Source organism: Panthera tigris, chromosome C1 (genome assembly GCF_018350195.1).
Source record: "Panthera tigris isolate Pti1 chromosome C1, P.tigris_Pti1_mat1.1, whole genome shotgun sequence".
Lineage (NCBI taxonomy): Eukaryota > Metazoa > Chordata > Mammalia > Carnivora > Felidae > Panthera > Panthera tigris.
Window position 1 is genome coordinate 39,596,914 of NC_056667.1, and position 12,701 is coordinate 39,609,614.

The 12,701-nt window shown below is 40.2% G+C and overlaps 1 protein-coding gene across 2 annotated transcripts in view; it reads left to right on the forward strand.

The window, feature by feature from the left end:
- The first annotated feature begins 4,215 nt into the window (after nt 1–4,215).
- ELAVL4 (ELAV like RNA binding protein 4) overlaps nt 4,216–12,701 on the forward strand; it is a 154,053-nt gene continuing 145,567 nt past the window's right edge. The window contains exon 1 of one of the 2 annotated variants that reach the window (XM_042997094.1): nt 4,216–4,395. Coding sequence is in view for 1 of the 2 variants with exons in the window: in XM_042997093.1 (XP_042853027.1) it covers nt 12,560–12,577 (18 nt within the window). In the remaining variant the exon portion in view is untranslated. Of the gene's footprint in view, nt 4,396–12,551; nt 12,578–12,701 lie in introns of those variants that run through there. The other variant, XM_042997093.1, reaches the window with a different exon arrangement.

The window sequence follows — 12,701 nt, forward strand, 5'->3', positions numbered from 1 at the left end:
GACAGAATGTGCAAAACTCCTGTGGTGCAGCACACGATGGTGTTTTCAAGGGAGTGAAAGGGTTTGGGCTCCTGGGACAGTACCTGAGAGAGCAGGCAGGAGCAAGGACAAGCAGGGCCTTGTACTCCATCTTAAGGACTTTGGTCCTTGCCCTACAAATACTGAAAAACCTTTGGAAAGTGTTGAGGGGCGCCAGCAAAGCAGGGACATAATCACATTTTTAGGAAGGCACCAGGCAGCTGTGAGAAGAGACTGGAGGGGAAGGAAAAGGGACAAGGAAGAGCTGAGGAGGCCAAGGCAGCAGGCTGAGCAGCAGCTTACTATGTGCCAGGTCCCAGAAGAGTAAATTTAGGCACAGAGTCATTAGCAAGTCATAGAGTCAGAATTGGCAGGTCCATCTTCCTCCAAAGTTTGTGTTTTCTAACCTTCTATGTTATAATAAAATACTAAATACCTGCAATGAATGGGCATAGAAAGCAGGATGCTTGTGGTATAACCTATTGAGTAAAAGAATCTCCCTAGCATCCAGCATTTAGATTTATTTCTAGCAACATAATTACATGGAGAAAACGGAATGCACAGAACAGTAGAGTTCACAAGCAACTAAGAAACTAAATACATGAGGGAGAGAGAGGCAGGGTGGTGGAAAGGGCACTTGATGGAGAAACTAGATTCCCAACTTCTAGTCCCAGCTCTATGACATCTATTTTGACAAATAAATTACTTTTCCTCTTCAGACCATTCCCTTCTGCAATAGGACCAAATGGAATTAGCTGATCTCTAGGGTCCCTTTCAGAGCAAATGTTTTCGTTCTTTCTTTTTCTTTCTTTCTTTCTTTCTTTCTTTCTTTCTTTCTTTCTTTTTTTCTTTCTTTCTTTTTCAATGTTTATTTTTTTTGAGAGAGAGAGAGAGAGACAGCCAGAGTGCAAGCTGGGGATGGGCAGAGAGAGAAGGAGACACAGAATCCAAAGCAGGCTCCAGGCTCTGAGCCACCAGCACAGAGCCCTACGTGGGGCCTGTGTGATCATGACCAAAGCCAAAGTCAGACGAAGGCCCAACCGACTAAGCCACCCAGGCGCCCCAGGGCAAATGTCTTCTTACCATGGAAGAAACATCTATGAACAATAAGGACAGTTTAGTACAGTGGTGTAGTATGCAGGTAAGTGCTTACTATGTGCCAGGCATTCTTCTAAGTATTATATATAAACTGCCTTAATCTTCCCAACAAATCTTGTGGGTAGGAACTATTATTATTACCACCAACTTCATTTGATAGTTGAGAAAACACATGCACAGAGATGTTAAGTTACTTGCTCCAGATCTCACAATTTTTAAGAAGCAGAGACAAGATTTGAATATAGCAGCCTAACTATGACATACACATCTTCTTAAGGATGCCTGGGTTCAAATTCTGGCTCTGCAGTGTGAGTCTTTCTGTGACTCAGTTTTCTCAACTATAATAATGGAATAATAATGGTTTTTACCTAAGAGTGCTTTTTTGTGTGCGTGAGGATTGAGGATACACATATAAAGTGATTAAAAGAACATTTCTTAACACATTATATATTAACTAACTAGAATATAAATATAAAAACTTTAAAAATAAATGTAAGACCTGAAACCATAAAATTCTTACAACAAAACAAAAGCAATAAGCTCCTTGACATTGATCATAATGATATTTTTTGGAATCTGACTCCAATGCAAGGGAAACCAAAGCAAAAATAAACAAATGGGACTAAAAAGAAGAAGAAGAACAACAACAACAACAAGAACAAGAAGAAGGGCATTACCTAGGACTTAGTAAGTACTCAGTAAATGTTAGGTGTTGTTATTACTTGGTGTTATTATTACTTGGTGGCCCAAGGAAGAATGGACACATACATTTTGGGAAACACTCAGTGGCAAGAATGATTCATTCTCACCCCAAGCTTTCTTGGTGTTTCCAAGGGCAAGAAGCAAACTTTTTTTTTTCTAAATTTTTTTAATGTTTATTTATTTTTGAGAGAGAGTGACACAGAGTGCTAGCAGGGGAGGGACAGAGAGAGAGGAAGACACAGAATCTGAAACAGGCTCCAGGCTCTGAGCTGCCAACACAGAGCCCGACACAGGGCTTGAACCCGGGAATGGCAAGATCATGACCTGAGCAGAAGTCAGACGCTTAACTGACTGAGCCACCCAGGCGCCCCAAGAAGCAAACTTTAAAAACTATGAGACCCTGCAGAGGAGGCTATTGTCTGGTCTGTGCAAAGAATTTTTCCCCATATGTTTAAATTTATGTCCTCACTTAACACTTGAAATTTTTTTTAATGTGGTGATGGTAAATAAAATAACCTATGTACAAAATAAAATGTAGCTCCTATACCTAATCTGATTCAAATTAGGTCTGGAACTGCTTAGGGTCATAAATCAATGTATTAGGTCATAATAAGCATTTAAAAGAAATGAAATAGGATGGTGTAGGATTGGTAGCAAACATCAGAGTGTGTTGCAGTTACTAAAGGGAAGTATTGTTTCATACAATGAGACAGGGTAGAGCATAAATTATATTTACTTTGCCCAGTTAAAAAAGTTTCAATAACACTGAGTTAGATTATTTATTCATTCAACAAACATTCACTGTGTAATTTGTGCTAAGCATTCTGCTAAGAGCTAAGTTCACAAGATATAATTAACAGAGTTCCAGTTTCAAGAAGTTCAAAGTGAAATGGGAAAAATAGACATTAAGCAAAATCAAACTGAACTTTCTGGGGCCTAGGCCTTCTTCCCTAGGAGAGGAGTGATGTTGTGGAGGGAAGGAATGTTTGAAATTCCTAATGTATCATGGGAACCACATGGCTGGAGAAGGGGTGCTTATTCTGTCAAGGTCAATTGTAGCTTGGTAAATGTTCTTTGATTTTAAACTTACCTTGATTAAAAAATTGCAACATTTACACAGCTAAGGAACAGATAAACTGTTCTTGACATAAATCACAATTTATGTAGCTGATTTAATACATTTTCTTGCTTTTTGACAGGTTCTTTTCTTCTGGAACACTGAGAGGGACATAGGGTGGCACAGAAGACTATTAGATCCCTATCTACTTCTTCTCCTTCAGATCCTACCATTAAAATGGGTTAAAGATAGATGCTGTTGAATTGTTGGAACTGGAGATAGTTAAAACCCCACCATAATTATTGTGGGAGCCCCACGGATTGTTAATGAGGGTGTTTGAATTAGCAACTGCTCCTAGAAGGGTAGAGTGTGAGTCCATTGGCAGCCAGGCCCCCTGAGTCAGTGAGAGGAAAATGAGAGTGGAAGAAGGAGTCTATGTACTGCCTTATAGATGTTTTCTGAAAGTCTCTAAATCAGTATTTTATTTTCTATGAATTTGCTGCATTCAATATGTGCAAATGATTAGGCTAGATGGCAAAGGAACATAGCCCTGGCCCACAAAAACTCAGAGGTACAAGACATTTACACAAGGGACAAAAATCCAAAGCATAAGTGGAACAACACAGTTCAGCACAAGAACACTGACCTTGGAGTGAACTGTGATCCCACCACTCTCTAGCTGTGTGACTATGGGAAGAGTCACCTAACCTTTCAGAGTTTCAGTTTCTTATGTGCAAAATCAGGATGACCAGGTATTTATAAGGCATAAAAGATAGCCATGAATGAAATGGGCAGCATATATTGAGTGAATAGTAGGTACTCAATAATTGAATTGACTGCAAAATCAAAGTGCCTGTAAAGAAATAACACGGAAATGCTTTGGAACTTCAAAGGAGGAAAGTGTCCTTTCAGGAAAAACTTCTTAGAGGTGACATCTGAGATAAACCTTATAGGATTTGTCTGATGCTAAAAACAGGCAATGCAGTAGGGGGTAAATATTCCTAGGGAGGAATGGCATAAGCAAAGGCATGGAGGCAGGAAAAACTGAGAACTTCCAACTAGTAGACATATTTTTGATGGGAATTGTAGTTATATAGATGAATAAGTCAATCTCCAACCTCAAAAAGCTCAAAACGCTCTCCTCAAAAAGTAGGGAGACAGATATAGGAACTGAAATTGACAAAGAAGAGTGATACTAGCTGTGACAGAGGACTGTACAGATGCTTTGGGAAACCAACAGAGGCCCACTTGGAACAGCCTGGGCTAGGAGAGAAAATATGGCAGAATTCTAGAACTTAGAGGTGGAGCCATTTAATGTCATAATGAAGCCTGGAGTCAACAGTGAGGCTGAGTGGCTGAAATGAAGGGAAAATGAGTCATTAGAGATGAGGGATTGAAAGATTAGTGGGATTAAGTGATCAAAAAGATTATTATTGTCTGTTGATGACCCAGAGGGCAGAGATAGAAGGAAGGCTATGTGAAAGAAGTCAGTGAACCAGGTGTAAAAGTCACCTAGAAAGGTAGGATTATGTCCTGGAGGGCAGTAGATAATTTTGGCATTTGAAATGTGCTACCTACTTTCCATGGAGCACTTGCTTTATGCCAGGAGCTTAGATTCATTACAGTATCTCTAATTGTGTTGATTAGAATATTGGTTGGTTTGTTGCAACAGAAAAGTCCAAAATAAGTGGCCTAAAAACAAGGCAAGAGTTTGTTCCTCTGTCATGTAAAAGTCTGGCTATTGTAGTCCATGGCTGCTATGACAACATAAATAATCATCGCGATCGCAGAGTCTTTCTGTTTTGTTGTCCTGCCAACTCGTATCTCAACTCCTATCATGACATCTACATTCCTATCAGCTAGAAAGAAGGGACAATAGATAATGTGACCTAGAGTCACTAAAAGTGACCAAGACTCAAGGGGGAGGAGGATTAGAATCCCCTTTGGTGAGGGAGCAGCAAGGTCACATTGCAGAAGAACAGGTGAGTTGGGAGATACTGTTGTAGATACATTTGGAAAATACAATCTGCCACACATTACAATAAATGACCTTTAACAGAATACTGCTCAGCCTAAAGAATATGAGTAATCTGCAGAACAAATGGACACAAACAAAGTGGATTCCCTTATTTCATTCATTTTAATCCATAGAGTAACCTTTTAAGGTAGATTTAATTCATACCCTCATTTTACAGATAAGGAAAATAGGTAATTTGCCAAGATCCCCAAGACCAAGACGGTTACTTGTGGAGCTGGGATTTGACTCCCAAGCTTGTGATCCTTCCTGGCATGACACAGCCTCTCATGAAGCCTGACATCCAGTGAAAATGCAACAGAAAAGAAAGATTTCCTTGCTGTCACAAAGACTCAATAAATATTTGTCAAACTGAACTGAATTCAAACTCCTAGAGGAGAATCTTAGAAACAAAATTTGAAATATATACATAAAACTAAGGTTAGCTTTGAAAGAAATACATTAACTAGCTAATGAAACAAACTATGTGAACACCATTTCTTTATTCACTGATATCCACATAACAAATATTTACTTAAAAAAAATTTATATATTTTTTAAATTTTAATTTAATTAATTTTTTTTTTGAGAGAGAGAGAGAGAGAGAGAGAGAGAGAGAGAGAGAGCATGTACAGAGTGGGGGCAGGGGCAGAGGGAGAAGAAGAGAAAGAATCTTAAGCAGGCTCCATGCCTAGCCCAATGTGGGGCTCGATCCCACAACCCTGGGATTGTGACCCGAGCTGAAATCAAGTGTTGGCCACATAACCAACTGAGCCACTCACAAACATTTACTTTTTAAATGTGAGCCACTCACAAATGGGCACCCACAAACATTTACTTTTTAAAAGTACCTGTTCCAGGGGCATCTGGGTGGCTCAGTCGGTTAAGCACCTGACTACGGCTCAGGTCATGATCTCATGGTTTGTGAGTTCAAGCCCCACATTGGGCTCTATGCTCAGAGCACAGAGCCTGGAGCCTGTTTCAGATTCTCTCTCTTCCCTCCCTCTCTCTCTCTGCCCTCCCTCCTTTGCTTGCATGCTCCCTCTCTCTCTATCTCAAAAATAAATAAACATTAAAATAAATAAATAAATAAAATAATAAAAGTACCTATTCCAATGGGGCACCTGGGAGGCTCAGTCAGTTAAGCCGCCGACTTGATTTCAGCTGGGGTCATGATCTCACCGTTGTGAGATGGAGCCCTGAGTGGGGTTCCGCACTAAGCGCGGAGCCTGCCTGAGATTCTGTCCCTCCCTCTTCCTCTGCTCCTCCTTCGTTTGCCCATGCACTCACGTTTGTGCTCTCTCTCTCTCTCTCTCTCACTCAAAAAAATAAAATAAATTTAAAAATTAAAAATTAAAAAAAAAGTATTCTTTGCTCCATTCTAAAAGGATTCAAGGCATAGGCATTAGACTAGCAATGTCAATAAATGAAATAATATTTAGAGATTCCAGTTAATCACGTCAGCACACAGTATCCAGTAAATGGTAGCCATTGCCATTGGTGACAGCAATGTGCGGAAAGCCAAGAGAACTGGGATTTGCTTCTCACCAGTTGTGTGAACTTAGGCACATCACTGAACTTCTCTGGACCTGCCTTTCCTGGTCTATGAAATGAGGAGGATGATATCAATGATCTCTAAGGTCCTTTACAACAATAAAACCTATATGAAGACTGAGTACTCTTTTTATCATTTCCTGCATGTCATGAAGGGCCAAGCCATTTTCTACTACTAAGCAATTAATTATCTAATTTATTAAGTGCAAACTGCAACAGTTAAGGAGCAACTAAGAATAGTTAATTAAAACTGTTACGTCAAAGGTTCTAATAAAATGTTTCTAAACATATGCTCATGGGCTTATTTGAAAATAAAGCTTATTCATTGTTCCTAGTGAAATCTCATGTGATCAAACATTAGAGAATGCACAAATTCTGTTATATCCATAATAATAACATTACAATGTAGCCTTAGTCTGACAATGGAATATACAAATTATTTCACAGCTATGTAGAGCAGGTCTTTTTATTTTTTATTTTATTTATTTATTTTTTTTAGCGTTTATTTATTTTTGAGACAGAGAGAGACAAAGCATGAATGGGGGAGGGTCAGAGAGAGGGAGACACAGAATCTGAAACAGGCTCCAGGCTTTGAGCTGTTAGCACAGAGCCCGACACCGGGCTCGAACTCACGGACCACGAGATCATGACCTGGGCCAAAGTCGGCCGCTTAACCGACTGAGCCACCCAGGCGCCCCAAGCAGGTCTTTTTTTAAAAGGCACCTCACCTCTATCAAGCTTCAGTGTTTAGTCTTTCACCTTCTAAATCCTACCTGTTCTTCAAAACTCAGTTCTAGAATAATTTATTTTCCACGAATCTTCCCAGGTCCCTCTCCCATCTAACCCACTCTCCCCCAGGCTGTTTTGGATGCCCCTATGGCACTCTCAAGATCCCTGACCCTTCTGTTTTAGCACTTGTTAACAGTGTGACATTGTATTATCACTGCCCGTCATTTCCTTGTCTACTGTCCCCTCGGGCTGTGATCTTCTGGAGGACAGAAGACAACTCCACTGTCAGTGGTTAGCAGGAGGCCTAGATCTACTGCGTGCCCAGAAGATGTTGATGATGAAAATAATAGATGCATTTTTTATCTTATGTCAAATTTCCAAATCCCTCAAATATTATCCATACCTTCACACATGCCTATTCTTCTTCTATGGATGGGCATAGCTGGAGCCTTTTTGAATGTGTCTCCTGCAGAGGAGAAAGGGGAAAAAGAAGCAACTTGTATTAATGGCTACTCCACACACTTTTTCCATTAACATTAAAAATAATCTTCATAAAACCTATGAGGTAAGTTTATCTCTACTTATTATCTCCATTATACAGAAACTGAGGCTCAAAGGGATAATAGAATTTGCCAAAGATCACAGAGCTCCTGAAGGACAGAGGTGGGATTAGCCTGACTCCATCTAATTTCACACTGCCTCTCCAGGGAGAAGAGTGGGGTGGTGCTGGGGTTGGGTAGATGGGGGTGGGGCCTCATGTTCTGAAACCTCTCCTGTGTCTTAAAAGCAATCTATCCCACAAGTTAGCTCTTACTACCCTGAATTTTAGCCCTTTACCTGAAGGGTAAGCAGCAAATGCTCTCCCACCATAACTAATACCTGTGTTCCTCCCCAGTCATTATTTGAGCCCCGGAGGTTGTACAGATGCTATTGTTAAGTTGTTCTCATTAAGAGAGAAATAGGGCGGGACAGGGGAGGAGTGTGGCAAATCAAATCCTCAGGTCCAACCAACCAGATAAACAAAGAAACACAGGTGCCCTTATAATTAAGGTTCACAATGAGCTTGTGATGCCTTTGTGTGAAGATTCAAGACTTTTAAAGAAAAATAACATTGTCCTTAATACAGGAATTGCCTTTCAGAGGAAGAAAGTAAGTTTCCATGCTCTTACTAATTGCTTGTTACATGAAGTTGACTATCCTAGAGTCACAATATGATGTGTAATTGTAAAATTATAACAGATTCTATTTATGGTTTGTATTGGGAAGGAATGTAAATTAACACTATACTTTGGGGAATTTAAAGTAATTCCAAAACATTTGTTTTAAATAGTTAATACTAGGTTTATAATATGTTGCACTTAATGAAGTGTGTGTGTGTGTGTGTGTGTGTGTATCAGCCTGAAAGATATTTTCGGTTGATGAAAAATTGTTTTATTTTCCTGTACCATAATCCTTAATGCTATGATGATTTGTTTTTTATGAGATTTTTCATAAGTAGTATTACCTTAACATATCTGAGTATAAAATTGAAGATGTATTATTTTTTATTTATGTGTAGAATTTTTCAGTTGCTTTCAAAAGACCTCATAAATCCAGAGAATAGATCAAATCTTTGAATATAATAAACAAAAGGCATGACAAAGTGAAGTTCTAAATATGCCAGATTCTTTTCTTTGAAGAATTCATGGCTGAACTGATTTTGGAAAAGTTAGACTGAAAGAATTGGTAGTTTTTTGTGTATATCGTGTCTGGGTTTGAATTCTGTTTTAGTAAATACAAGCACATGTAATGCTACATGGATTTCTTTTAAATGGGGACAGCTTCCTCCTATGAATCCTGACAGGTTGTGCATTAACCTTTTAAGTTAAATAACAGTATCTTCAGATATCAACATAGGCAATGTACTAAAATCTTTGTATCAATGTATAAAAACAACTTATAATTTATAAAATGTATAATCATTTAAAGAACTCTAAGTATACCAGGCACTGTTCTTACTGCTCTGTTAACTCTTTAATACTGAAAACAACCCCCATGAAGTCAGTCTAATATTATGCCCATTTTACAGCCAAGAAAACTGAGGAACAAAGAGGTTAAGTAACTTACCCAAGATCACTGAGCTAGTAAGTGGTAGAGCTAGAATCCAAACCAAGGCAGGCTTTAGAGCCAGCCCATGCTCTTACCCACCCCACTGAACAGACAAATTAGACTCACTAGAGAGGTGATCTGAGTAATAAAATGATTATAAAGAACAGACTTTGCTATAAGGGTTGTGCCTAAATTATTGAAAATGACAGTATATATATACATACGCATACATATATGTATATGTATACACACACACACACACACACACACACACACACACACACACACACACCTGGCAGTGTGTTAGGCTAAGTGTTTTAAGTATATCCTTGCATTTAATCCTCATAACCACACTGTGATGTATTTATCTAATTATGTAAACTAGGGCAAGTTATTTGACTTCCCTTAATTTAAGCCCCAATTTCCTCACCAGCTGATGTGGGGATGAGATTATATACAGAGTGCTTAGCATACTGCCTAGCACAAAGTAAATTCTCTTTGAAAGTTAGCTATTATTCTCATCACTGGTTTTAGGCTTAGAAAAACCAAGTAACTTGTTCAAGATGACATACCTTGAAGAGGGCAGAGCTATAACTTGGAAGCTAGGTCTAATTAATGGCCTAACTACAGTGGCTAAAGAACATAGTCTTAGCCTTAAGTCTTAGCACAGTTTACTGTGCTAAACTGCACTGAATTCTTATCTGCTCATCTTTGCCACAATGCCTTGCTCATTGTAGGTACTTTGATAATAATCAGGGATATGGATTCATTAAAACAAAATTTGTTTTAATTCCAAAATAATAAAAATTTACTACAGAAACTTAAAAAAAAAATAGAGGTAAGCAAAAGGAGAACTAAAAATCACTCAAGATCCCACCTTCCAAAATAATCAGTTACTCTTTCACAAACAGAATCATTCTAAGCATACAATTTTGTGATCTGCTTTTTCTCTCCCTTTGAAATATATTGTGAACATCTTTCCACATTGATAAATATTTACCTACTGTATCATTCTTAATGTCTGCAGACTATTACATTGTATGATCAGTCCCATTTGTTGACCCTTAAAGAGGATTTCCAATCTTTCCACATTCCAAAGAATGCTACAGTAAACAATCATAGAGCTACATATTTGAACACATTAATGATTACTTCCTTAAAATAAATTTATAGAAATGGATATATCAGATCAAAGGATACTAGTTAGCAGAATTTTGAGTTGGTATATCCCATCTTCTCAGGTACAAAACTCTTTTGTATTACATAGTCAAATGAGATTGTAGGAAAACAGCTCTTACAACAAACAGGGATTATTCAGTTTTAAGGAGGCACTAAGAATGAAATCATTTAAAACTTGGATTAAATGATATAATCCATGGAAAGTAAATATGATAAGTGATCAATCACTAATTGCTATTATTATATTGAAAAAACATCAAATTTGTTTCATTTGTTATTCCAAATCCTTTGTTAAAAAATGTTTATTTTTGAGAGAGAGAGAGTGCACACGCACGAGAACAAGCTCAACTAGGGGAGGGGCGAAGAGAGAGGGAGACAGAGGATCTGAAGTGGGTTCTGCACTGACAGCAGTGAGCCCGATGCAGGGCTTGAACTCACAAACTGTGAGATCATGACTTGAACCCAAGTTGGATGCTTAACCGACTGACCCACCCAGGTGTCCCCCAAGTCCTTTTATTACCTAGGCCTCCTCTTTAGTTTATTTGAAGGTCTCAATGAATCAAGCCCTAAAACAAGAAAAAATTTGGGAATCCTGAGCATTACGAAGTAATTACTAAGTAACTTAGCAGTTTACTTAGTAATTCATATTCATACCTGTATTTCTTGTATTTTGAATCAAGGTAGATTTTCTGTAGGCAATAATGGATGTTCTCTACAACCCTATGGTCTTTGAGTTTCTGAATTCAGAACATGGAAGTTTTATAAAGATCAGGAGAGCCAAAGAAGCCACTTGCCCTATTTTTTTTTCACCTACCCATTTTTATTTTTATGTATTTATTTTTTTTAATGTTTATTTATTTATTTTGAGAGAGAGAGAGACTATGCAAGGGATGGGCAGGGAGAGGGAGAGAGAAAATCCCAAGCAGGCTCTGCACTGTTAGTGCAGAGCCCTATGTGGGTGGGGTTCAATCTTGCAATGGGTGAGATCATGACCTAAGCCAAAATCAAGACTCACTCACTTAACCGAATGAGCCCACCCCAGGAGTCCCTGACCTACCTTTTTCTTTTATGTTTAGTTTATTACTTATGTTCGAGAGAGAGACAGAGTGTGAGTGGGGGAGGAGCAGAGGGTGAGGGAGACACAGAATCTGAAGCAGGCTCCAGGCTCTGAGTTGTCAGCACAGAGCCTGAAGAGGGGTTTGAATTCATGAACCATGAGATCATGACCTGAGCCCAAGTTGGAAGCTCAACAGACTAAGCCATCCAGGTGCCCCCCACCCACATTTTTAATTATCATCACATTACCCAGCATGGAACTAACTTTGTATATTATTCAAACCTCTGGCGTGGTTTAGCAGGCCAGGCAGTAAAACTGAAGGGCTCTCCCAAATCAGGCCAACAAACAGTTTAACCTTAAATTATCATTAACACATTTATTTTAAATTATAGAGCACAAAAGTGTTGGCCATTTTGCTTGGGGTTTAGTGATGTCATTCATTGTCTCCATTTCTCACTTCTCTTTGGACATAACTTGGACAGGAGTCAACTAGCTAAACATGGCTTGAGGGACCAACTTAAAGCGCCCACACTGCCTGCCGGAGACAGGCCATTTTCCTAGTGTGTCTTCCCACAAAGGGTAAGATTTATCTTAAGGATTCCAAAGTGGGCAAGTTTGTAAACGCTCAAGGCTCAGCACAGCGTTTTGCCAATAACATTGGTCCAAATGGTGTTGGTAGACATGAACGGCAAAGCAGCTACCACGCTTAAAATTTAAGAACAGGCAGCAGTATTGGAGGAAAGGGAGAAGTTTTATTCATTCACCTTTTCCAGCATAGATTCCAGGCCAAGCGCCAGGACCACAAAGGGAGCCTGCCTCACAGGGGCCAGTCCTCCGTCTCTCGCGCGGGGCGCCCCCTGGAGGCGACGGTGGGGGTGGCGGCAGCGACGGCGGCGGGGGTGGCGAAGCGGCCGCGCCGCGCTGGGAGGGCGAGCGAGCGAGCTAGCGAGCGCTGTGCGACTCAGCGGACGTACCCCCGCGCGCCGCGCGCCGCGCCCCGCGCCCCGCTCGCCGTGTCGCGCCCAGCAGCTGCCGCCTCCTGCCGGACCGCACCGCCAGGAAGATGCGCCTCAAGAATCAGGTAGCCGCGCCTCTGATCGGCCCCGCGCCCCCGACGCCCCGCCCACCCGCTGTCATGGGAGCCGGCGGCCACGCGGCCACGTGGCCGGGACTCGGCTGCCCCCGGCGCCCAGTCCGGCCACCCC